Source organism: Leucoraja erinacea, chromosome 6 (genome assembly GCF_028641065.1).
Source record: "Leucoraja erinacea ecotype New England chromosome 6, Leri_hhj_1, whole genome shotgun sequence".
NCBI classification, from domain to species: domain Eukaryota; kingdom Metazoa; phylum Chordata; class Chondrichthyes; order Rajiformes; family Rajidae; genus Leucoraja; species Leucoraja erinaceus.
In genome coordinates, this window is record NC_073382.1 from 52,150,633 (window position 1) to 52,175,613 (window position 24,981).

The 24,981-nt window shown below is 40.7% G+C and overlaps 2 protein-coding genes across 2 annotated transcripts in view; both read right to left on the reverse strand.

Annotated features, from left to right (window-relative positions):
- The window catches only part of LOC129698127 (uncharacterized), a 60,862-nt gene extending 57,520 nt beyond the window's left edge, over positions 1-3,342 (reverse strand). The window contains exon 1 of the mRNA XM_055637020.1: positions 2,381-3,342. The gene's annotated coding sequence lies outside the window, so the exon portion shown is untranslated. The remainder of the gene's footprint in view (positions 1-2,380) is intronic.
- Positions 3,343-14,392: 11,050 nt separating this feature from the next.
- Positions 14,393-24,767, reverse strand: kbtbd3 (kelch repeat and BTB (POZ) domain containing 3). Its single transcript, XM_055637032.1, has 3 exons — positions 24,491-24,767; positions 21,490-21,720; positions 14,393-19,423 (listed from the first exon to the last, which is right to left on the reverse strand). Exons 2-3 carry the CDS (start codon positions 21,693-21,695, stop codon positions 17,821-17,823), a joined length of 1,809 nt encoding a protein of 602 aa, XP_055493007.1. The 5' UTR covers positions 21,696-21,720; positions 24,491-24,767; the 3' UTR covers positions 14,393-17,820.
- Between the last annotated feature and the right edge of the window lie 214 nt (positions 24,768-24,981).

The window sequence follows — 24,981 nt, forward strand, 5'->3', positions numbered from 1 at the left end:
ATAGTGCATTTAGGTGTGTTCCGCGAACACTAGCTTAGGGGTAAAGTGATTAATGTTCAATGAAATTAGCAAGATTGGTGTGAATTTTAACAATGGGATTTTGCCAGTAGGTTAATTTTTTCCCCATTAATTCAGAAGTTGGCCATTACCAATACGTCTGCACATGAGGCCAAAAGAGTTGCATATGGTGGATTCTGGAGCAAAAAAAACAAGCTGCTTGTGGAAGTCTGAAGAAGGGTTTCGACCTGGAACGTCACCTATTCCTTTTATCTGGAGATGCTGCCTGCCCCGCTGAGTTACTCCAGCATTTGGTGTCTATCTGCTGGAGGAACTCTGCAGGCTGAGCATCATGGTGGAGGACGAAGCCTTAGAATAACTCATTCAACTGTAAAAAAAAAATAGAACTAATATATTATGTTGTAGCGAGTGTGGCAGTGCCAGTTGGAGAGGGAAGATACCTAATTTTTATTTGTTCATTTATTGGAAGTGGTGTTAGTTGTAGGGGCAGCATAGGTACCCTTGTGAAGGTGGTGTGAACCAATGCACCACCTTCTTAAACCACTTTTTTGAAAGGGTGCACTCACCATCCTTCTCATGTAAATAAGAAGATCGCAAGATGAAGGAGAAGCGGAATGTGAAAAGGATATTGAGAGACCTGTCATGTTCTATTATTCACCCCACCCACCCCAATACTGACCAGAGTCTCATCAATATCTGATCCAATTACACAGTGTCTCTTCCATGGCCATAAAATGATATATCTGTACCTATACTTCACTGTTTAGTCATTGCTATCTACAATTATGCATCATTTTTATTCTGTAAAAGAGACGACGTACATTTATGACAAGCGCTAAGTGCTCAGTGACACAAGGTGGAATATCTGGAAATATGTAAATTGTGGTGTAATCTACTTGGTCAAAACATAATTATTACAGCAAAAAAGTAATTAAGCCCATCATCATTAATACCTCAACATCAGTCTTAAGGGCCTGTCCCACTTTCGTGACCTTGGCTCGCAAATTACGCGACCTCATGGTCGCTTGAGGCCTACAGGCACCGTATGGCCGCGCGGGGCCGGTCCCACTTAGAAGTGCGGAGTTATGCGGAGCTGGTCCTGACATCGCGCGGGGTTCTGAAATTCTTGCAGTGGCCGAAATCTCGCAGGCGCATTGCGATCGTACGCAGCGTCTTGACGCGTACGCAGCCTCTTGACGTCGTATGCAGCGTCTTGACGGCTTACGCAGCATCTTGACGGCGTATGTCTAGCACGTGGCGTTGCATGATGATGTCACCGCCTGGCGTGGCGTTGCGTGATGACATCACCCCCAGACGCCGTGCGACACCCAAATTCAGTCGGCCCGCCTCCTGCCCAGTTGATTGGTAAGCATGACGCAAATGACGTCACGCGCTAACTTAGCGCGAACTACGCGTGAACTCCGCTTCCGTTTGGTCGTGCCAAACGCATGCAATGGCATGCAAGTGGGACAGGCTCTTCATCCATCTCTCCTCCTCCTCCTCATCAGCCATTAAGCCCATTTGGGTTCCCAGCACAGCAATCCAATCTGTCCCATTGGCTTGCAACTCTGCCACTCGTTGTCTTATGTGCCCGTCAATCCGCATTGGTTCTTTTATTGCTTCTCAACATTAAGGAGTAATTTACCGCAGCAAAATTAACTAACAAACATACTTTTGAAATTTAAGAGGAAATTGCAGCAGATAGAAGAAATCAAGAACATTCAAGGTCAGAACTGAATTCTGGTCCCCAGACTTCTGAAACAGTAGTACTAACAGCTGCAGTATTCTCCCAGGAGTTTGAACATTTCTATTACAATTTCCATTAAGCTTCTATATCTTTTGAGTTCATCCCTAGAGTACATCCTATCTCTATGTAATTGATGCTTTTCAAACATCTCCAATTTGAGTAAACCTCCAGTATTTCCACAATCTTGATATGTTTTACTCCATGCAAGGTGTTATATTATTATAAGCTGTTAATGCAAAAATACAATTGGAATTGGTCACAATTGGAAACAGTTGGCTTCATTAACTCATAGTAAAATTTTGGTAATAATCTAGTCATGTGTTACATTAGCATTTTGGAATATCCAATTTTGGATTTAAGTCTCAGCATGCACTTTTATTGCAATTTTTTCCATGCTATTGCTATGTTGTTTAGGCCAAAGCTGATGGAGTTAGCATGGACGAAATGTGCATGGACCAGACCAGGCTCTCTGAAGAACACTGCAAGTGAAATATGAATAAAGATAGACATTTTTAAACAAATGTTATGGTTATATTATTTCAAAAGAAGGTTGGGAAATATTTTTAAAAGCTAATAAAATCAGTAAAAAAAAAGAATGAACACATGAAACTTTACCTCAATTTAGTTAAAATATAGAAAATGAGTCAGATGTTCACGAAGAATGTTTTTTCTGCAACTAAAGACAACAATAAAATTATTACATTTGTTGGAGGAAATCAATTCTAACATGATGTCACAATATACACCTGATGATAACATGAAGCTTTTATGACATCACATTAAAGATGATTTAAAAACAGTCATCAATCTCATTCACATAATGGCTATTTTAGTGTATGGTACCCTAATGGTTGTGGTAGTGGACTAACACTCCAGGAATCATGCCTACTAACCATGGTAAGTTACATAGAAACATAGAAAATAGGTGCAGGAGAAGGCCATTCGGCCCTTCGAGCCTGCACTGCCATTCAATATGATCATGGCTGATCATCCAACTCAGTATTCTATCCCTGCCTTCTCTCCATACCCCCTGAACACATTAGCCACAAGGGCCACATCTAACTCCCTCTTAAATATAGCCAATGAACTGGCCTCAACTACCTTCTGTGGCAGAGAATTCCACAGATTCACCACTCTCTGTGTAAAAAATGATTTTCTCATCTCGGTCCTAAAAGACTTCCCTCTTATCCTTAAACTGTGACCCCTAGTTCTGGACTTCCCCAACATCGGGAATAATCTTCCTGCATCTAGCCTGTCCAACCCCTTAAGAATTTAGTAAGTTTCTATAAGATCCCCCCTCAATCTTCTAAATTCTAGCGTGTACAAGCCGAGTCTATCCAGTCTTTCTTCATATGAAAGTCCTGCCATCCCAGGAATCAGTTTGGTAAACCTTCTCTGTACTCCCTCTATGGCAAGAATGTCTTTCCTCAGATTAGGAGACCAAAACTCTACACAATACTCCAGGTGTGGTCTCACCAAGACCCTGTTCAACTGCAGAACTCCCTGCTCTGATACTCAAATCCTTTTGCTATGAATGCTAACATACCATTTGCTGTCTTCACTGCCTGCTGCACCTGTATGCCTACTTTCAATGACTGGTGTACCATGTAGCAATGTTACAAAATTTTGAGATTTAAAAAATCAAGTCTGCAATTTATCCCATCAGATAAAGCATAACAATAAGTTTAATTTGACACCTAATTCACTTTCATATCTCAAGTAATAAAAAAAGTTATGGCCATTTTCATACTCGGAAATTAGCATCTTGTTCCCTATTGATTTTCTATGGACATAACAAAAAAGCTGTGATCGTGGACAGTCAAAAGCATTAAGAGAACTGAATGAAATTTTCAGTTATCATAGATTGAACCATTCTGAAACAAATATAAAATAATCTAACTTGGATGACCTGAAATTAAAGCATATAATTAGTTAGTTACCCAATTGTAGCTAATTTCAAACTTCAATTTACTAGATCTAAACATCTATCCATTTCTTAATAAATGATTAACATTTTTAAATAGCCCAAGTGTCCAAATAATATTCACAAATAATTCACGATAAAACATGATTTTTAAATCTCATTTACATCAATTTATAGGCCAAATGGAAGGAATTTAGTGTTCAATTGCTGTAAATTAAAGTCAATTTTAATCGGCTTTCTAGTGGGTTCATGTGGAACGCGCTGGTTTAGAACGTTCACATTGCGCTGGATTTATGCCCTCAAATGCCCAGAAAAATACTGCGGGATATAAAGAGCCCAAAATGAGCTACTCGCTATAGAAAACTTTATACACAGGGTTATATACATGCCCCATTTAATGTAAAAATAAGGTACATACCTTTAATTGTTTGCTTTATAAAACCCTGGGGCTGCGAGAGGTTGCGAGTTTAGAGAGTGATTTTTAAATTACTCTAACTATTTTACAAGGCCATAAAAACTAATAATACCTTTTGCGACGGGGTCTTTCAGCGATTTTCCGTTAATGATTCCGCTGAACATTTTCGATTGCAACAGCCTAGTAAAAATCGCGTTTTAAACCCGCCCCCTCTAAACAGCGCCAAAATCACACACAAGGGGTGGGGCAGATGCTCAGCCACGATTCAGGTACGTTTTGTAACATACCTATACCATGACACCCAGGTCTCGTTGCATCTCCCCTTTTCCTAATCGGCCACAATTCAGATAATAGTCCACTTTCCTGTTTTTGCCACCAAAGTGGATAACCTCACATTTATCCACATTATACTGCATCTGCCATGCATTTGCCCACTCACCCAAGTCACCTTGCAGCCTCCTAGCATCCTCCTCACAGCTAACACTGCCCCCCAGCTTCATGTCATCTGCAAACTTGGAGATGTTGCATTCAATTCCCTCATCCAGATCATTAATACATATTGTAAATAGCTGGGGTCCCAGCACTGAGCCTTGCGGTACCCCACTAGTCACTGCCTGCCATTCTGAAAAGGACCCGTTTACTCCTACTCTTTGCTTCCTGTCTGCCAGCCAGTTCTCTATCCACATCAATACTGAACCCCCAATACCGTGTGCTTTAAGTTTGCATACTAATCTCTTATGTGGGACCTTGTCGAAAGCCTTCTGAAAGTCCAGATATAACACATCCACTGGTTCTCCCTTATACACTTTACTAGTTACATCCTCGAAAAATTCTATCAGATTCGTCAGACGTGATTTACCTTTCATAAATCCATGCTGCCTTTGTCCAATGAATTCACCACTTTCCAAATGTGCTGCTATCCCATCTTTAATAACTGACTCCAGAATTTTCCCCACCACCGATGTTAGACTAACTGGTCTGTAATTCCTTGTTTTCTCTCTCCTTCCCTTTTTAAAAAGTGAGGTTACATTAGCTACCCTCCAGTCCTCAGGAACTACTCCAGAATCTAAAGAGTTTTGAAAAATTATCACTAATGCATCCATTATTTCTGCGGCTACTTCCTTAAGTACTCTGGGATGCAACTTATCTGGCCCTGGGGATTTATCGGCCTTTAATCCATTCAATTTACCCAACACCACTTCCTGGCTAACCTGGATTTCACTCAGTTCCTCCACCTCATTTAACCCCCGGTCCTTTGCTATTTATGGCAGATTATTTATGCCTTCCTTAGTGAAGACAGAACCAAAGTAGTTATTCAATTGGTCTGCCATGTCATTGTACCCCATGATCAATTTGCCCGTTTCTGACTGCAAGGGACCTACATTTGTTTTAACTAATCTTTTCCTCTTCACATATCTGTAAACACTTTTGTAGTCAGTTTATATGTTCCCTGCCAGTTTTCTTTCATAATCTATTTTCCCTTTCCTAATTAGGCCTTAGGTCCTCCTCTGCTGGACTCTGAATTTCTCCCAGTCCTCTGGTAGGCTGCTTTTTCTGGCTAATTTGTATGCTTCATCTTTTGTTTTGATACTATCCCTGATTTCTCTTGTTACCCACGGATGCACTACCTTTCCTGATTTATTCTTTTGCCAAACTGGGATGAATTGTTGTAGTTCATCCATGCAGTCTTTAAATGCCTTCCATTGCATATCCACCGTCAACCCTTTAAGAATCAATTGCCAGTCTATCTTGGCCAATTCACGTCTCATACCCTCAAAGTTACCTTTCTTTAAGTTCAGAACCCTTGTTTCTGAATTAATTATGCCACTCTCCATCCTAATGAAGAACTCAACCATATTATGGTCACTCTTGCCCAAGGGGCCATGCACAACAAGACTGCTAACTAACCCTTCCTCATTACTCAATACCCAGTCTAGAATTGCCTGCTCTCTCGCTGGTTCCTCTACATGTTGGTTTAGAAAACTATCCCGCATACATTCCAAGAAATCCTCTTCCTCAGCACCCCTGCCAATTTGATTCACCCAATCTATATGTAGATTGAAGTCACCCATTATAACTGTTTTACCTTTGTTGCACGCATTTCTAATTTCCTGTTTGATGCCATCCCCAACTCCACTACTACTGTTAGGTGGCCTGTACACAACTCCCACAGTTGTGAAATGTAATTCAATAAATCAAATGATTTATAGCAAATCAACCGTTGGATTCCAGATTTCTTTGTTCAATTGTCAAGAGCGTCTCAAAACCGATTAATAAAATGTCTTATTTGCATCTACACAACAGATTGAAGCCCAATCATATTATTAATCCTTCCAGGGACAGATGGTTCAGAATTGAGTCCTGCTGTCTTGCAGCTCTAGGATGGAATTGCTCCTCTCCTCAGGTTCTCCCCGTGACTTATATGGGTTTCTCTTGAGTACGCTGGTTTCCTCCCATATCCTCATGTGCTGAAACATTAATCAGTTACTGTAATTTACCCCTGGTGCATATGCAGGTAATCGTCTGGGGGGTAAGTCATTAAAAAAACAATATGGGGGGAGTTGATGGGCAAATGATAGAGACTTAATTACAGAGGCATCAGGGAAATAAGGGCAGGGAGGGGGAGTGTCAGACTAATGACTAAGCTGAATGGCCTCCTTCTGTCTTTTAGCGAGTCTATTACCTCCTACCCTACTATAATTCCAGTCAAACATTATGTGACTGACTCTGGAGAAATCAAAGTTCAGAATCTGTGGTAAATGATTGTTATGTGTCTCTATGAAGAAACAGGCATGAACATAAAATAATGGAACCCACCACCCGAGCAACCCTAATACAAATTGGTCTTGCCCTGTTTCTGTTCAAGCTCATCTGGCACAAACTAAACTCAAATGAGAGAGAAGAGAGATTCAGATTTTTTTTTCTCCAATGATAAATCAGTATTCCTCCAGGATTGAGAAATAGAAAATGTTGTAAATACTCAGTAGTTCAGGTAGTGTTTCTGGTCAATGGTGAGGTTTCACCAGCCTGAAACAAAAACTCTGCTTCTCTCTACATAGCCATTGCCTGACTGCTGATTATTTGCAGTGCTTTTATTTCATTTATCCAGCACCTGCATTTTTTTTGCCCTGGATTACCATAGATCAACTATGGATGGCATAAAGGAAAAAAGAACATGAATACTATCAGCTGATGAAGTCACATTCATTGCTCAAACTAGCCTTAAGGTAAAACTGCCAAGCCTCAGTACTGATGGAATGATATTTTGTCCACTCCATTAAACCGTGAGAGGATTACTACCTCCATGATGGGTACATTCTTTATCATGTAATAAGATATTAGTGACAAATTGAACAGCCTAAATCTGTCTATCTATCTATCTCTTACTAACAATCTCTCTTTCTTCTTTCGTTTGTTTGGTGTTTGTTTGTTTGTTTGCCGGTTTGTACCTATATTTGTGCAAAAACGGTACATGATAGCGCCACAATTTTTGCAACACCTTAAGGGCCTGTCCCACTGACGCAACCTTTCAGTGACTGTCTTCAAGCTCGAGGGCACTTGCCTGAAAATTTTTGAGCTGGATCGACCATCAGTGATGAAACCGCGAGCCGGATTGACCGTCTGCACACACACACACACAAACACATCGCAAAGGCGGGGGCCAGGGAAAGCGGGGAGCCCTGTCTGAAATTCACACCCGCGACGAACAAGAAGGTAAAAGACCCCTGGCACAGTACGGTAAAATATCGATTTTTTTCCATGGCAACCTTTTTTTACTCGCGGGCATTTATCAGCATGTTGAAAAAAAAGCCGCGACCTAGCTGAGGCTTTGAGTACACGGGGACTACTCTCGAGCATGAAGGAGAGTCATGCAGAAGAAAGACTTCCTAGGACCTCGTGTCGACAATGCTGCGAGTATTAGTCGAGGGCAAACTCTTCTAAACTCGCAAATTAGGTCGCCGCAGAGGGACAGGCCCTTTACTCACTATTGTCCTGTGATGTACAAAAAATACGTTTTGTTCAGATTGCTGGTATATTTTACAAATTATTCACATTTTAAACTTTACATAAACCAGTTTGAGAAAAATCTCTTCCAACTGCACTGGCAGTTAGCAGCATATGACGTCACAATGGGATCTCATTTACATAAACTGCCCATCAGCAGTGTTCCACCCCACAATGACATCACAATGGGATCTCATTTATGTTAAAAAACACTTTTTTCAAAAACACTGCAGCATTCCACCATGACATCACAATGGGATCTCAGTTACATAAAATAAAAAACACAGCAGTTTCCACCTCACAATGACGCCAACAGGGGTAGGGAGGGAAGAGGGGTTATGGAGGGAGGGAGGGAGTGACTGAGGGTTGGGGAAAGGAGAGGGGGGGGGAGAGGTGAGGGAGGGAGTGGGGATGGGAGGAGGAGAGGGGGAAAGAAGAGGAGGGGTAGGGAGTGCTGGAGGATGAGGGGAAATGAGCCGAGCCTGCGCAGTTGGGGGATATGGGTGAGTGGTGGAATATTGCGATGGAGGAACGGGGCTCAACGGGTCCCACTTGGTCTATTATATTACTAAAACTCATCTCGTTTCTATATCTATATTTGTCTGGTTTATACCTATATTTACGTAAAAACGGGAGGAGTGGGGAGTGAGGAGTGGGGAGCAGGGGGATAGAGGGAGAGGAGGGGGTAGAAAGTGGAGAGGGGTTATGAACGGAGGGACTGTGGGTAGGAGAAAGGAGAGGGAGGGAGGACAGTGGTGGGATAGGGTAGGAGAGGGGAAAGAAGAGGGAGGTAGAAGAGGAGGGGGAGGGAGTGCTGGGGATGAAGGGGAATGGAGGAGGATAGGGGTAGGAAGAGGGATAGCGAGGTAATGGAGGAGGGGAGGGGAGGGGAATGAGGGGTGAGGGAAGGAAGCAGAGGAGGGTTGATGGAGGGTGGGGAGAGAGAGGATAATGGAGGAGGGGAATAGGGGACTGAAGATGGAGAGTCAGATGTGTTTACATTCTTCTTCTTCTTGCGTATGGGGTGCACAGCCTAAATTTGTAAGACAACTTGTTCTGTTTGATGGTACACAAAATTGCTGGAGACACTCAGCGGTTGCAGCAGCATCTATGGAGTGAAGAAAATAGGCGACGTTTCGGGCCGAAACCCTTCTTCAGACTGACAGTTCTGTTTGATCTTCTGTTTGTGCACGCCAGGTTGATTGCATTCGTCGAAACCGGGTGGACCACGTGAAGGTTGTAATCTCCCACCTCCGTTCACATTCATCTTATATTTTACAGGTTCTTGCCAATTTGAACTTTAAAAACGTCGCAGTGGTGCTCCCACTTGCCGGACGTGTCTGCGCAGTTGGGGGAGAGTTGCCGTGACTTGCGTCACAATGGGGTCTCTGGCATCACAATGGGAACCCGTCAGCCACACTGCGCAGTTTACTGGAATATTGCATGGGGGGGGGAACGAGGCCCAACTGGTCCCACTTGGTCTATGTCTATATAAAAACACAAAATGCTGGAATAACTTAGTGGGTCAGGCAACATGTCTGGAAATCATGGACAGTAAATGGCCTGTCCCACTTGGTGATTTTTTTTGGCAACTGCTGGCATCATATTAGGGTCACCAAAAGATTTGAATATTTCAAAATCCATTGGCGATTAAAAAATGCCGTGAATTTTTCGATTACCTGATACGTCAGTCAATGATGCTGGCAGTCGCCAAAAAAATCGCCAAGTGGGACAGGCTCTTAACTATTTGGGTTAGGATCCTTCTCCTGAAGTCGTCAGAGTTACTGCCTGACCTGCTGAAATACTCCAGCACATTGTGTCTTTTTTTGTAAACACATATCTGCAGTTCCTTATATCTGGTATTCAACATTGAATTATCTTTAACCACAGTTCCACTTCCCTGCCCTATCTCTATAATTCACGAGTTTCCTGTAATCTAAATACCATTCTAAGCAGATAATGGGGATCATGACGGAAGCCTTCTCATCACGATCCCCAGAACCAAAGACACGATGCACTCTGTGATACTTCAGGCGACCAATTCTATCAACATATTGGACAATGACAGAAGCCAACAGCGAGCTGTACGTCGTCTGACACACGAGTGAACGAACGAACCAGATAGTGGGGATGATCTTGTGTAAGAAGGAACTGCAGGTGCTGGCTTAAACCAAAGATAGACACAAAAAGCTGGAGTAACTCAGTGGGACAGGCAGCATCTCTGGAGAGATAGGTGACATTTTGGGTCGAGACCCTTCTTCAGGATGATCTTGAGCAGGCATGGCCAGAGTAGGAGCCAAAGAGAAGGGATTAAATCAAAGAGTTGAGTGATGTCAGAATTTATCATAAAGAGGAAATGTGGAGTCAAAGAAACGGCAGATACTGGAGTCTTGAATAAGGCAAAATATGCTAGAGCGGGTCAGACAGCATCTGTGGAGGATGCAGAATTCAGGGACTTCATCAACTTCACAAACTATGACCATGATTTCTCGCGCGAAGTGAGCAAAGAGGTGGCCGATTCATTGAAAAGTGACAGAGTGGACACGGACCTAACAATGGCTTTCACCGAGGAAATGGCCACAGCACTCAAGATGTTGAAAGCAGGAAAGCCCCCCCCCCCCCGGATCTGACAGCAGTTTTTACTACATTCTGGAGATGCTGCTACCAACTGAATCCAAATGGAACAATGAACAGTTCTCCATGTCGACCTGCATGGAGAAGTGCAAATCCCAAAGATCTGGCGTCGTGCAACAGTCATCGCTCTCCCGAAGCTGAACAAGCCAAAGGATGATCATAAAAGCTACCAGCCCATCTCGCTCCTCTGCATCCCATACAAACTCCTTGAGAGGCTGATCCACAGGCGTATCAACCCCATCATAGACCCTCAACTACCCCACGAGCAGGCTGGTTTCCACCAAGGTCAATCAATTGTGGACCAGGTAACCGTCCTCACCCGAAACATTGAGGACTGCTTTGAGGCAAATGAGAATGCAGGAGCTGTTCTTATAGATCTGACAGCTGCCTATGACACTGTGTGGCACCGGGGACTAACTGCAAAGCTACTTTGGGTGCTGCCAGACAGGTGCATGGTACGCTACATCATGGAGCTGATATCAAACCGCAGCTTTGTGCTTAAGACCAGTGATGGACAGCAGAATAGGCTACGTAGACTGAAGAATTGCATCCCACAGGGATCCGTCTTCGCTCTGCTATTTTGCAACGTGTACATCCATGACCTCCCAGAGACCATCGCTGGAAAATATGTGTATGCTGACGATCTAGCCATCCTGATGAGACACAAAGAGTGCAGACAGACATGCTCCTTGAGTCAAGACATGGGGACTTTGGCAGTATACCTACGACAGTGGCATCTAAAGCTGAGCGAAGGCAAAACAGTGCCAACAGCATTTCAACTAAACTACAAGGAAGCTAAGCGAGAGCTAGCTGTCTTTGTTAACAACAGGCGCTTGGACTTCCAACAAACACCCATTTACCTCGCCATAAAGCTGGACAGGTCGCTTACATTCCGTCAACACCTGGCTGGTCTCTGCGACAAGGTCATAACACGTAGCGGCCTCATCCGACGCCTGGCAGGAACAAGTTGGGGAGCCAGTCCAGCAACTCTTCGCACCTTTGCCTTAGCTCTTGTGTATGCTCCAGCTGAGTGTTGCGCACCCCTATGGAGTAGAGTAGACATACTAGCCTGGTAGACATGAGCCTTAACAGCACCTTGCGAACCATCATTGGGTGCCTTCAACCTACTCCAGTCGAGCAGTTCCCTATACTTGCAGGCATTCTGCAAGCAGGGATCCGAAGGCAAGCAGCAACTCTGGCACTATCTCGTCGTGCCATGAGACCCAGATCACCTCCTCCATCAAGCTATCAGCAGAGAGCAGAGGCCACCCCGACTGAAGTCTCGTCACCCCATTGCTCCACATGGAAAACAACCCCTAGCATCCATCCAGTCAACTGAGACAAAAGCACACTGGATAGCCACCAAGTGGTCTCAGGAGTGGAAGGCAACCTCATCTCCATTACACAGCTACATCTCTTCGCCAGATAAAAGCTGTCCAGGATCTGACCTCCCCAGAGGTGCAAGGGTGAAGCTCAACAGACTTCGTATTGGAGTTGGGCGTTTCAATGCCAGCATGTGGAGATGGGGGCTCCGCCAGTGCCAAGACTGTGAATGCGGAGCAGAACAACACAGTCAACCATGTCATCTCTGGGTGCCCGCTCTACCACCCACCAAATGGAGCTCAGGGCCTGGCAGACATTGACGCAGAGACAACAACCTGGCTGCTCAACACCCAGCTTGAGATCTAACTATTCCTTTGGTTTACGTTTCATTCGCAAGAAGAAGTTAATATTCTATACTGGATAAGCAGATATTTATTTTAATTAAATATTGGGATGCCCAAAACCATTGTCTCTGAACCTCACCTCAAAATCTGTACCATACCTGTACCATAACCACCAATTTCACACCTTTGGATCTGCTGAAGGTGAAACACAGGCCATTTGGCCCCTTGTAGCTGATTCACCACTAAGAACTTTTCAAGACCACTTTCCGTCTACACCCATAATTCTTTCTGATTAAAAATCTCTCCAAATACATTTAAAGATTCAGCCTCCATGCTGTTCTGGGACGAGAAATTCCAAAGGTACAATAGAGGATAATTTTTTTGGCATCAGTGTCTTAAACATGTACTTTCTTATTCCAAGACTATGCCCTCTGCTTTTAGACTCTCCCATGAGGAAAATGAACCTCCTAGAATTTGCACTGTCGATCCCCCTCTTTTACACCAATGAATATAGACCCAATCTTTCCTCATAAGAGGATGCTCAGGATATCCTGTTTTAAGCTTTGGTAAAGTGCCACAGATCTTTCCATTAATAACAAGACCAAAACCCTGCATAATACTCCAGATGTAGTACTAGTACCGTGTGCAAGATAGTAAGACTTTCTTAATTCCACACTCCATCTCCACTGAAATGGAAACCAGCATTCCCCTAACCTTCCTGATAACTTGCAGCAGATGTATGGCAACTGTGAGTTTGAATGGAGTCCTAAATCTAAGCTACTGGCCTCTGCAGTCTTTTGTCATTTAAACTTTTTATCATTCTCCCTTCCAAAGTGAAGAGCTTCACATTCCTTCGCATTGTTCTCCATTTGCTTACTTTAGGCGCACTCAATTAACCTGTTACTTCCTTTCTGTAAAAGTGGTTTGTATCCTCCTCTCTACCTGGCTTCCTCCCGCATTTGTAAATCTGCTAATATATAATAGTCTGAAGAAGGGTCTCAACCCAAAACATCACCCATTCCTTCTATCCAGAGATGCTACCTGTCCCGCTGAGTTACTCCAACATTTTGTGTCTATCTTCAGTTTAAACCAGCATCTACAGTTCTTTCCAACACAATATATATTTATTTCTTCCTCTAAATCAAAAATATATACTGTAAACTGGTAGGGCTCCAGTAGTGATCCCTATAGCACTATCACCTATAGGTTATCAAGCTGAGTGCTAGTCCCTACTATTTAGAATTGACATGAGTGAAGCTAACTGAGTAAAGTTTTAACAGTCAGAAGGCGGCCATGATATATGGAAGGAAGGAATTATAAACATGTATTTTTCCAGCCTATTGAAATGAATGACCTGCCACTTAGCCTGAGAGCAGCAGGATTACACTATCTGTGGGAGTGTGGAGCAAGAGTGGAGGGAGGGAATATAAAACAATGACAATTCTTATAATGTGTTTAAAATGTTAGTTTTTAATTATCATTGGATTTTAGCACTTTGTTGAGGCTCTTTACACTTTTACTTGGAAAAATTAGTGATGGCTTTCAGCACAAACTACATTTTGGATTATTTTCAGTTTCAGCTTTATCTAAAAAATCCAGTAAGAAGGGTCTTGACCCGAAACATCACACATTCCTCTCCAGAGACGCTGTCTGTCCCGCTGAGTTACTCCAGCATTTTGTGTCTAACTTCAGTTTAAAGGTAACTGTATCAACTTATAGCATGTACATCCCAAAGCACTTTTCAGAAGTGTTAGCAAAAATTATTTAAATTGTGTTGTATCACTGTACATTTGTGTCAGATGGAATTTCTAGGAACATTCATTATAAATATATATTTATCTAAAGGCGACTTCACTAGAGCATTTAGTCTTGCAAATTTAGGTGAAACAAATTGTGTTCATACAGTAGTCAATTCAATATTTCATCTGGAAACTCATTGCTAAATGTCACCTTAAGGAAAGTAGTAGCATAACCCTTTGAATTGTGTTGCAGTGATTTAATAGTGGGTTATAAAAAAGCATTTCTGTACCTGCAATTGCATTTAAACGTCACAAACAATTTCTGCTTATAACAAATAAAATTCTACCAGAAAGTATCACTTTAAACTGCTTAGCCGTTTTACATTTCTAAAAGAGACATTAACCTGAGCTTGCATTTTTTTATAAGATTATAAAATTATTAGCTATTGCTACTATAAATAACATTCATATGTCCAGTACTATAATGTGTATAGATGCAAGAGCTGTTCACTGTTCTCAAAACCCCATATGTATAATTACTGCATTTTATTTCAGTTTCCAATTTTAGTTTCAAATTCATTTTACATTGGCATAGATGGTTAGATTTTCATTTTACATTCTTTCAAAATACACAAAGTAAATTGAAATGAAATATTAATATTGCTTAGAATTGCTATTTTTCCCCACAATTCTTAGCGCCCTATTTTATAAAGTAGAAAAATGGGCTTTGCTGTGCAGTGGTACAAGGTAAAATATTTTCTCAGATCCCAGATTATTATGGTTCAAAACCTCATGCATATAAGCACTAAAATATATTAGTCAATCAAATAAAATTTGTGTCAGTATCGAAGGCCTCTCAGGCCTTTTTAACCTTAAAGTGAAAAAGTCACGACTATATAGAAATTTCGCATTTCCTATATTTCTTTACAACACAAGAGCTGATTCTAGCCCATTGAGTCAATGTCAGTAACCTATTTGCTACATTCCCATCAACTCCCTTTGGTTTTTAACCACTCACCTACACAGATGGGACAATTCACCAATCAATGTCTTTGGGATATGGAAAGAAACTGGAACACTAAGGGAAACTGATATAATCACAGGAATAACAGAATGGGAACAACATCAGAATTGAACCCAGATCATTGGAGGTACAAAGCAATAGCTCTACTAGCTTCCCTACTATGGCATCCACTGTTAAATGCTTACTGCTGGTGGGCACAAAATTACATTGTCCTTTATGTATTTTTCAGCTCTCTTCCAGTATTGTTGTAGTAATTTATCAAAAGACAATGCACCAGGATTGCATTCAGTTAAGTGGACACTGTGCAGATGTCAAATCGTAAAAAAAAAAACATCAAGTATAGTCTCTGCAACACATTATAAACATGAAGCTGAAAATTGTGATTGTCATTTTCAACTGGTTCTATTATGATAATTTCAGCTACCTCCAGGGTTGCTGGATATTCCAGTGTACGTTGGGAAAAGCCCAGAGAAGTGGCCTGGAAGGCTATTAACAAACTAACTTTCAGGCTTCCAGTAAAATTATAAAATTACATGAAAATTCCAAGCAACAATTTCAACCAAAATTACAGTTGGTTATTGTTCACCTCTCACAAGAGAGGGGAAAAACTTATGATAGCTTCCCAATAACTCTCATGCGATTTTCTCCTTGACTGCCAGTCTTTAAGACAAATTTCCATAAGTGAAAATTAAATTAAATTAAATTATTGTTGTTGTTTGTTCATTTTTCATGTACTCATACATTCTACAAGTTATGATGATAAAATAGACCACTATTTGGAAATAGGATATTTTTACCATGCAGGATTTTTACGATTCCACTCAAATTGATACACACCCTCAGTAAACGAGATCATCAAAAGTCTGAGCCCGTCCTAATTTACACTTCTATTATCGCCATTCCAACCTAGCTGCTGATCCAGAGTTGCCTTGATTTAAAAATTATCTCATTTTCAAAGCATTCCTCAGCCCTACCACTCTATATGTCTGTGGCCTCCTCTACTCCACTGATATCTCTACCTTTCTTCAAATTATTTTAACCATGTTCCCTACGTTCAATGTTCTACCATTGTGTTGTGTCTGCTACAAGTTCTGCAAATCTATATTTAAACCTTTTGATAAGTTGGCTTCATGCAGGTATTTCTGCTCATTAATGCTTCATTGGGTTTCAGAGGACCATTCAACTCAGGATCTCATCACATCCTTGGTTTAAAATACGGAGCAAAAAGTAAAATTCAATAAGTAATTGGGAGAAGCGAGCACGTCAAGAGAGCGGCAAAGCACTCTCCACTTCCCTGGATGAATGCAGTTTCAACAACATAAGCTCAACGATCTTTTGAATAGCACCCGTTCACTAACTCAAACATTCATTCTCTCTATGCTGTACAGTAACTGCAATGTGCACTATATACAAAATAGACCACATTTAGTCGCCTGGGCCACTCCAGCAACTATTTCCAAACCTACGAGGTGTTAAAATGAAGATAAATGAGAGCAGATACACGAGAACAGCATTACCTGCAAGTTTCCCTCCAAATCACACACCATCCCAACTTGAAAATATACCAGTCTTTCACGATAACCTGGTGCAAATCCACCAGTACTGTGGGACAACATTCCCTAAAAAGATTGCAGTTATTCAGGAAGGTGGTGCATCACCACTTTCTCCAGAGCTATAATGAAAGGGTAGTAAATGCTGGTCTTGTCAGCGTTATCCAAATTCTAATATCTATTTGTAAGAATAGTCAAGGATATTTTTAAGGCAGAGATTGACATATTCTTGATTAGTAAGGATGTCAGAAGTTATGGGGAGAAGGCATGAAAATGGGGTTAAGAGGGAAAGATAGATCAGCCATGATTGAATGGCAGAGTAGACTTGATGGTCCGAATGGCATAATTCTGCTCCAATTACATGAACTTATGAAGTACCAATGGAAGTGAACATGATGCACAATAACATTGTCAATCCACCATCCACATGATGAAAAGCACATTGTTACTGAAAAACCAGGGGATCCTTTGTACAAATTCTTCAAACATTTCTTGGTAGGAACACTATTGTCCGAATGAAAAGAGTCGTAAGGAACACCATAGCAAAAAAAACAACAGCCAACTGTCGTGCTCAAGCAGCATTTTCAGTACAAAGATAGAACACTATGCATTTCTTTTACATGGACCACAAAGACTACCTACACTATTTGTATACTGTGGTTTGCATAGTTTAGCAGCTCAGCAGAGAAAGAGAAAAAGGAGCCAATAAAAATATCATGCATTAAGAAGCTCTTCTTAGTAACCATAACTATGAAAGAACAGAATTGTCACAAAAACCCATTTGGTTCGCTCACTTCTCTTTGATTGTGTTCGTGCGGGGTGCGGGAAGGTGGGGGATTGGAGGAAATTTGCCATCCTAATTGATCCTAAGCGTCTTAATGTAGTTGGCTCTTAATTGCATCCTCATTTCAGTCACATAGGAATGTATATCAATGCCATTACCTGTGCTCTTCACCGACAGACAAATAAATAAGGGGGTAAATTGTAGGGTGTGCCTGAAATTATTATTTTTAAAATGAAAAGTAGAATTTAAATTAAAAAATAGAAATAAAATAAATATTTGGACTAAATAATTTATTGTCAATTAACAATAGGCATTAGAATTGAATTTTCCAGGGATCTTGATATCTATTAAACTGAATCACTTGACAGTGAAACTCTGTTAAAGCCCTGGGCATTGGTGATACCTCCTCCCATTCAGATCTACTACTGTGGTAAACTTGGACCTCGTCTGTAATTTCATAGGGCGCATAATCCCCTCCCAAAATATAGATTTTATCTGCTATCCCAACAGCTCCAGCATTGAAACCTGCACATTCAAATGAACCCTCACCTTTCCAAACACAGGTATCTGGACAAAAACTGTAGACTTTATAAGTAGAAAGATCACAAATATACAAAGTGCAATTTACTGGGACAGCTTTCACTAAAGTAGCATGAAAAAACTGTCCAAATTCTGCAACTAGTTCAGACCATTGATCAGAAGACACATTGTATTTGAAGAAACAATCTAATGATGGATTGAAGGTATCAGCTATTTCCACCTCAGATCCAAGGACATATATAATATCATTGCAGGCAGTTGCTTCTGGGTAATAAATTCCTCTTGGCAAATGGCTCACTGATCTCCATTTTTTGGTAAGAGGATTGTAGGATTCAACATTTAACAGGCTCCTGATTTCTCTTGCGCCCCTTGTTTTCCCTCCGACTACAAAAAGCTGATTCATTGCGATAACAGTTGTGTGCATGGATCGAGAATTTTTCATTGATGGAACCTCATTGAAATTGTTGGTCCTTGGACAGTAGCACCATGTCTGATCTGTTGCATCATGGTATCTTTCTGCAATATGAAGTCGTATTGATCTACTGCAACTAATATTACATCCTCCAGTAATAAATATTTTTTCACCAAAGCTGACCAAACTTGATCCTGGAAAATCAATAATATTTATAGCAGGCAATTCCTTCCAGGTATCACTCTCAATGTTGTAACAAAATGTATGCTTAAGCATACTGGGTTCTTCGGTTTTGTGAACAAATATGTATTTCTCTGTTGTGGATGGTCTTGCATCAGGAAAGAGCCCATTAAACTCTTTAAGTTTCTTCAGAGCATCATTGATGGATTCCATACATTTGGGATTGTTCAATAATAAACTTTCAGATTCCATAACATTTTCCAGGGTTTCTTTGGGTAGCTGATGCAACCGTACGAGGTTAATCAACTGGGGAAAATGTTTTTCTCTCAAATCAATATCATATTGAGTCCAGAGAAGAAGAGCATTTAGAACAGTATCCTCATCAGGGACATTCAATCCATCTGCTGCTTCAAAGCATTTTTCCAGCAGCCCAGCATTCATTTCTAAGAAGTCACTTGATTTTAACAGAAGAGAGAAATGTTGCACCACAAATAACAAAGCATGATTGTACAAAGCAGTAGACCCATAACTCTCAGATATAGACAACAGTTGTAAGCAATTGATGAGATCGAGGGTTTTGATAAGAAAATCACTGCAGGCTTTAGCTAGCAAGGACACTTGAAGAAATGAAGACATCTGAAAGAACATTTCAACATTGGTCTCAGATATTTCTGCATGCCCCGTGTAAGCAAAATCCAGAAATGCCCTCATAGCCTCCGGAGATAAATTAGAGATTTTTACACTTCCATCATCCCTTTCCCTCATGTGAACTTCAAACATGGCTCTGTAAGGGAAAGAATAACATAACTACTGCCTTTAACAGGACATAACAAAACTGTGAACCCCAACCATTTCTTACATAAAATGCAGTTTTTAAGTTAACACAATTTGCAATATACTTCACAACTTCTCAAATCACTTTTTTGGTCAGGTTTTATACAAATTCACAAACATCAATATTTTATTTCAACCTATGGTCAAAGAAATTTAAATATACAGCAATATTTTTTCCAGTTCATACAGAAAACTGAAATGATAATAATTTCAAATCTATTTGGAACAAGCACAATGATGAATCACAACTGCATGATGCAGCATCCATAGCATGCTGGGCCTTATAGTGAGAGAATGTGAGTACAGGATCAAAGGTGCCTTCCTATAATATAGCCTCGGTGAGTCTATGCCTGAAGTATTGTGCACATTTTGGTCTCCTTATCTAAAAAAAGACATACCAGTCAAAGAGGGAGTGCAGCAATGATTCACTGGATTGATTCCAGGAATTTTGGATTTACCTTAGGATTCAGATGAGATTGAGAAATCTAGGACTCCATTGTATAGCTTAGAACAATGAGAGAACTCTTACTGAAATTCACAAGATTCTTACAGGGTTCAATAGTATGGATATAGGGGAAGGATACTTGCTCTGGCTGAGAAAAGCCAAGTTATTTAATACTGGGATTGGAGAAATGTCTTCACGAAGAGGGTGATGAGTCCTAACAATTAACTACCCTGGAGAACTGTGGAGGTTCAGTTATTGCATTATCTTAAAACAGCTTAATTATTTTTTACTTAAAAAGAAATCAGGGGATTGTGCAGCAAAATGGTGCTCAAATAAAAGATTAACGAATATTTTGAGAATGACAGAGCATCTTCGAAGGACTAAATTATCTACTACCTGTACTTTTAATTACTTTTCCATTTAAGACACCTAATTTGCATAAACTACTTTTCAAGCACTTGTTTTATACAGATGTTTTTCATAACCTCAGGATATACCCGTTTCAGATCAAAACCCTTCTTAAGAACTGGGAAAGAGAGAAGAAAGAAGTTAGACTAAAGATGCAGACAGAAAGGGGCAAGGATGAATAAGGAATATTTCCAAGCCCAGGATAGCAATGGTTGATAAGCTGTCAATTGAGTTATCTGGTTAGTAGTTTAATAAGAAAAAAGAGCGTGAGAACCTAAAAGGACAACATTTTTCATAAATGGTCAGTTCTGACACAAATTAAAGGAAATATTCTGAAACTGTTGAATTTAATATCCAGTCCAAAAGGCTACAACACGCCCAGACAGAAGATCAGATGCTGTTCCAAAAACTTGTGTTGTGCTTCTTTATTGTACTTTTTAATTGGAGTGATATGTGGAATTGGAGGAACAGGGAACTGCAAACTCAGGACTACTACTGACAGATTAACACAATGCTCTGCAAAATGGAAACCCCAATTTACATGGATTCTTCATTGTAGAGGAGGCCACATTGCAGCAATGAATTATGTACACCAGTTTGGAATATCACTTTAATTCTCTATCCCATACCCACTCTGACCTATCTGTCCGTCACTCCTGAAATTCTCTGCAAGTTTAAAATTCTATGCATTTTTTGTTCATTTCTAATTCTGACAAAAATGTCTTCAAGCTCAAATGTTAACTCAGTTTCTATTTCCACAAATGCTACCTTACCTGCTGAATGTTTCCAGCATTATCTGTTTTCTACAGATTTTCAGCATCTGCAGTTGTTTGATTTTCAACCCCTTCTTAGTATTTGATATAAAATCCTGTACCATAAGAACATTGATAAGCATATATGTTTAAGAAATAACTGCAGATGCTGGAAAAATCGAAGGTAGACAAAAATGCTGGAGGAACTCAGCGGGTGAGGCAGCATTTATGGAAAGAAGGAATAGGTGACGTTTTGGGTTGAGACCCTTCTTCCGAAACGTTGCCTATTCCTTCTCTCCATAGATGCTGCCTTACCCGCTGAGTTCTTCCAGCATTTTTGTCTACCTTTGATAAGCATATATTGTAGTTAATAATACAAGCAGTATTCCAATGATGTCTCTTTAAACTTACCTGAAGAAGTCACTACATGCAGCAAGAATACACCTATGACATGGGAATTTTTCTCCTTTGACAAATATAGTGAAATCAAAGAATACGTTTTGCTCCCGGAAGTTCTGAAGCACATTCAAAACCTGCTTTCCATGAGTCTCAGCCAGCAGAGAAACATTTTTCTTTTCAGTCGCTCCATTGCAAACAGCCCTAGAAACGGAATCCATGATTGACTAGGTTTACTTCTCTAATCTGTAAAGATAAAACATTTCATAAATTATATCTGAAAAAATACTCTCAAGAAGTTCATGATCAAAAATAGAAAATGCAGGAGATACTTAGCACTAAATAGCACCTGTGGACAGATAAACTTAATTAACATTTCAGATTAATGTGATTTCACCTGGCTAAGAAACTAAAAAAAAAATGCTTGAGTCACGCAGCAGGTGAGTCAGCACCCCTGGAGAACATGGATAGGTGACCTTTCGGGTAGGGACCCTTCTTTGGACTGATCATTGTGGGGGGTGGGTGGGGGGGGAAGAAAAAAAAGCAAGAAGCGAGGAGGGGCACGACAAAGTCTGGCAAGTAATAGATGGATACAGATAGTAGTATTTTTGATAGGCAGATGGTTGGACAAAGGCCAGAGATTAAAAGACAGAAGGTGTGATCGAAAGAATTGAACCTAGAGGAAGGAATGTAAGTGGAAGAGGAGCATGAGGGGAGAAATAGGTGCAAGTCCAAGTGTGGCACAGGAGAAAGGAGGGAGGGGGACAGGTTTTGTAGAATTGGAGAAAATCGAAGAATTTAATATTCATATTGTTGGTGGAATACGAGGTGTTGTTCACCTCACTCTGGCATTGGAATAGATCCCAGGACACAAAGATTAATGTGGGAATGGGAAGAGGAGTTAAAATGCAACCAGGGGATCCAGGCCATTTGGACCAAGTACAAGTGTTCAGTGAAACACATTGTCGAGGAAGATCCTCACATGCAGTAATTAGCTGAGGCTCAAGTAACTTTTTCATGGATTCATTCAAGCACATGAAGGAAAGCCCGGACACATACACCTAACTAACTAAACACATTTTCCAACTAACCTTGGATCCAATGGATTTGAATCATTTGGACTAGCCTTGGGACCATGTCAAAGAGCTTATTGAAGTGCACCTGGCTACACAGCAATGTAAATCTTTTGAAGAAATATAGTCAATCAAATGATTTTGATGGTATCTCGCAACAAAGCTATGCTGACTTTCCCAAATTAACCGCCGTCTTTCCATTTGAGATTCAAGTTCAAGTTCCATTCATTGTCACATGCACCTGTTCCTCTGAATTATTTCCATTAAATTTCCTACAGACATTAAATGCACTGGCCTGTAATTACCTCACATATCCCTGCATTGCTGTCCTTCAGCTATCTGACAAAAAAAATTTTTAATCAGTCATGGCAATCATCTCTCCTAAAACAGTCTGGGGTAGTCTTATTGGGCCCTAAGGATTTATCCTCCTTTATCATTTCGAAAACATTTATTGCATCTCCTTTTAAAAATGCTAGCATGCTTTGGACTATCTCATACTCCTCTCTGAAATCTACAACTCCAATGTGCATCTCCGTAGGTGAATAGAAATGAGGTTTTCATTTAAGCAGTCACCCATATTTTTTGACTCCACAAATAGATTGCCTCTTTAAATAAATCCTTCACTTTCTCTGGTTGCCCTCTTTTCTTACTATACTTATAGAGTGACTTGCAATTGTTCTTAATCTTGTCTGCCATTGATATTTCTCTTTGCCTCCTTTTGTTTAGTTACTCCATCGTAAATATACACTACTTAAGAGCCTCACTTATGTTATGTACTAAAAATCTTTTCTTAGATTGTTCAATTTAATATATTCTTGGTGAACCTGAATTACTTGTCCTGGTTTTTGCCTTTCATGGCAGTGAGAAGGGAGAATCAGCATATTAGAAAATCCATTGCAAGTTATGTAGAGATAATAAAAATCATACCCATTCAGGTCACTAATAATGTGAAGGAAATGTTTGGCCATATAGAAATAGGTATTTTGTGTACTGTTGAAATGTTAATTTTAATTGTATTCATTTATTTGCATGTCGACTGAATATTCATAATTAGGGAGTTCAAACAAAACAAAATTGGGTTGTATGGTCACCTTGTTTCTTACAATAAATGCTTGGTCACACACTGAAATAGGCAGTAATCTTACTCGAGAAGAACCAATCAGATCAACTTTAGTTTGTGCAAGGGTTATGGCCAAAGATTATAGAGGAGCTCCTCTAGGTTCTTTGGTTATGGCCGTAATAATCATATTATTTTTCCTCTCACTGGCTACATAATGTGTTCTTCTGCAATACTAACATTACTCTGAAAAAAAAATGCTGATTAGTATTTTAATCTAAAATCATAGAAAAGGAAATGAATATTTCACTAGTTACTGCTTTTTGACAACATTGATTCGCTAAAACTATCGTAATCTAGAGGCAGCGATATTTATACGTTCCTTTCACAAGTAATTTAGAAATGAACTTAAACGATTGTGTTTAAAAATAAAACCCAGCGGTTTTGTTTACTTAAGTGACAACGCTCAACATACAAACACACCAACCAACTGAAAGATAAAACAAAAACGACTAATACTGGATTCGATGGCAACTGGGAAGATCAATCATTCCAACTGCAGTGTATTGGTCCTGATTTTTCAATTGCTTAATTCTGCACGTATCGCCATTGTTTCAATAAATAAAATAGCGGTAAAGGTTGATTTACTTGTCTTATTCAAGTATTTAAATGACAAAACAGGATTACAGTGCAAATATCCATTGTGGATAGGGTTAGGCCCGAATACCAAAATAAAGCACCAAGAGCACAGATGGAGGAAAGGTCCCCCTTCCATTCTGCACCAGATGCTGTCTGATCCTCCAGCAAACTACCGCTTTTAACTTGGATATCCCCCTCCAACCCCCCTACGCAGCCTTTAAGTAAGACTGGGAATCTCTCATTTTACCTCGATGTACATTGGACGCAAAATTCTAGAAAGAACAAACGATCTGAATTTTCACCAAAGCTCTAAACGAGTTCTATATTTCGGAGACGTTCAAGGGGCCACACGCAGGCGATGGCTGCGTTAATTCCCCCGCATCCCTTCATCTTGCGCCAGGGCTGCGGCCGCTCACTCACTCCCCGGGTACCTCGCCACTCAAACCCGCACCACCTGGCTTTACTTCGCGGCGTCAATGTCCGCATGTTTGATGTGACACCTCCAATATAAATGGATGAAGCATTTCATGTTCTGCCTGATACTCACCGCACGACGCCGCCCTCACCGCTGCGGCTCTCACTGCCATAGCGACCAAGGCGGGTGCGCAGCGCCCAGGGCGGCTGTGACGATGGCAGGCGCCATCTTGAGGACAGATAGAAGGTGCAGCCGCTGCCTGGCAAGTGGGCTGGTGATGGAGGGCCATGGCTGTTACTGAACGAGTGCGCCTGGCAAGTGGG

What these genes read in the sequence shown, in the direction of transcription:
- kbtbd3 (XM_055637032.1), bottom strand. Translation starts at nt 21,695, where the DNA reads ATGGATTCCGTTTCTAGGGCTGTTTGCAATGGAGCGACTGAAAAGAAA. An exon ending in GCATGTAGTGACTTCTTCAG is followed by an intron (nt 19,424 to 21,489) that starts GTAAGTTTAAAG and finishes TTTCCCTTACAG; the next exon opens with AGCCATGTTTGAAGTTCACA.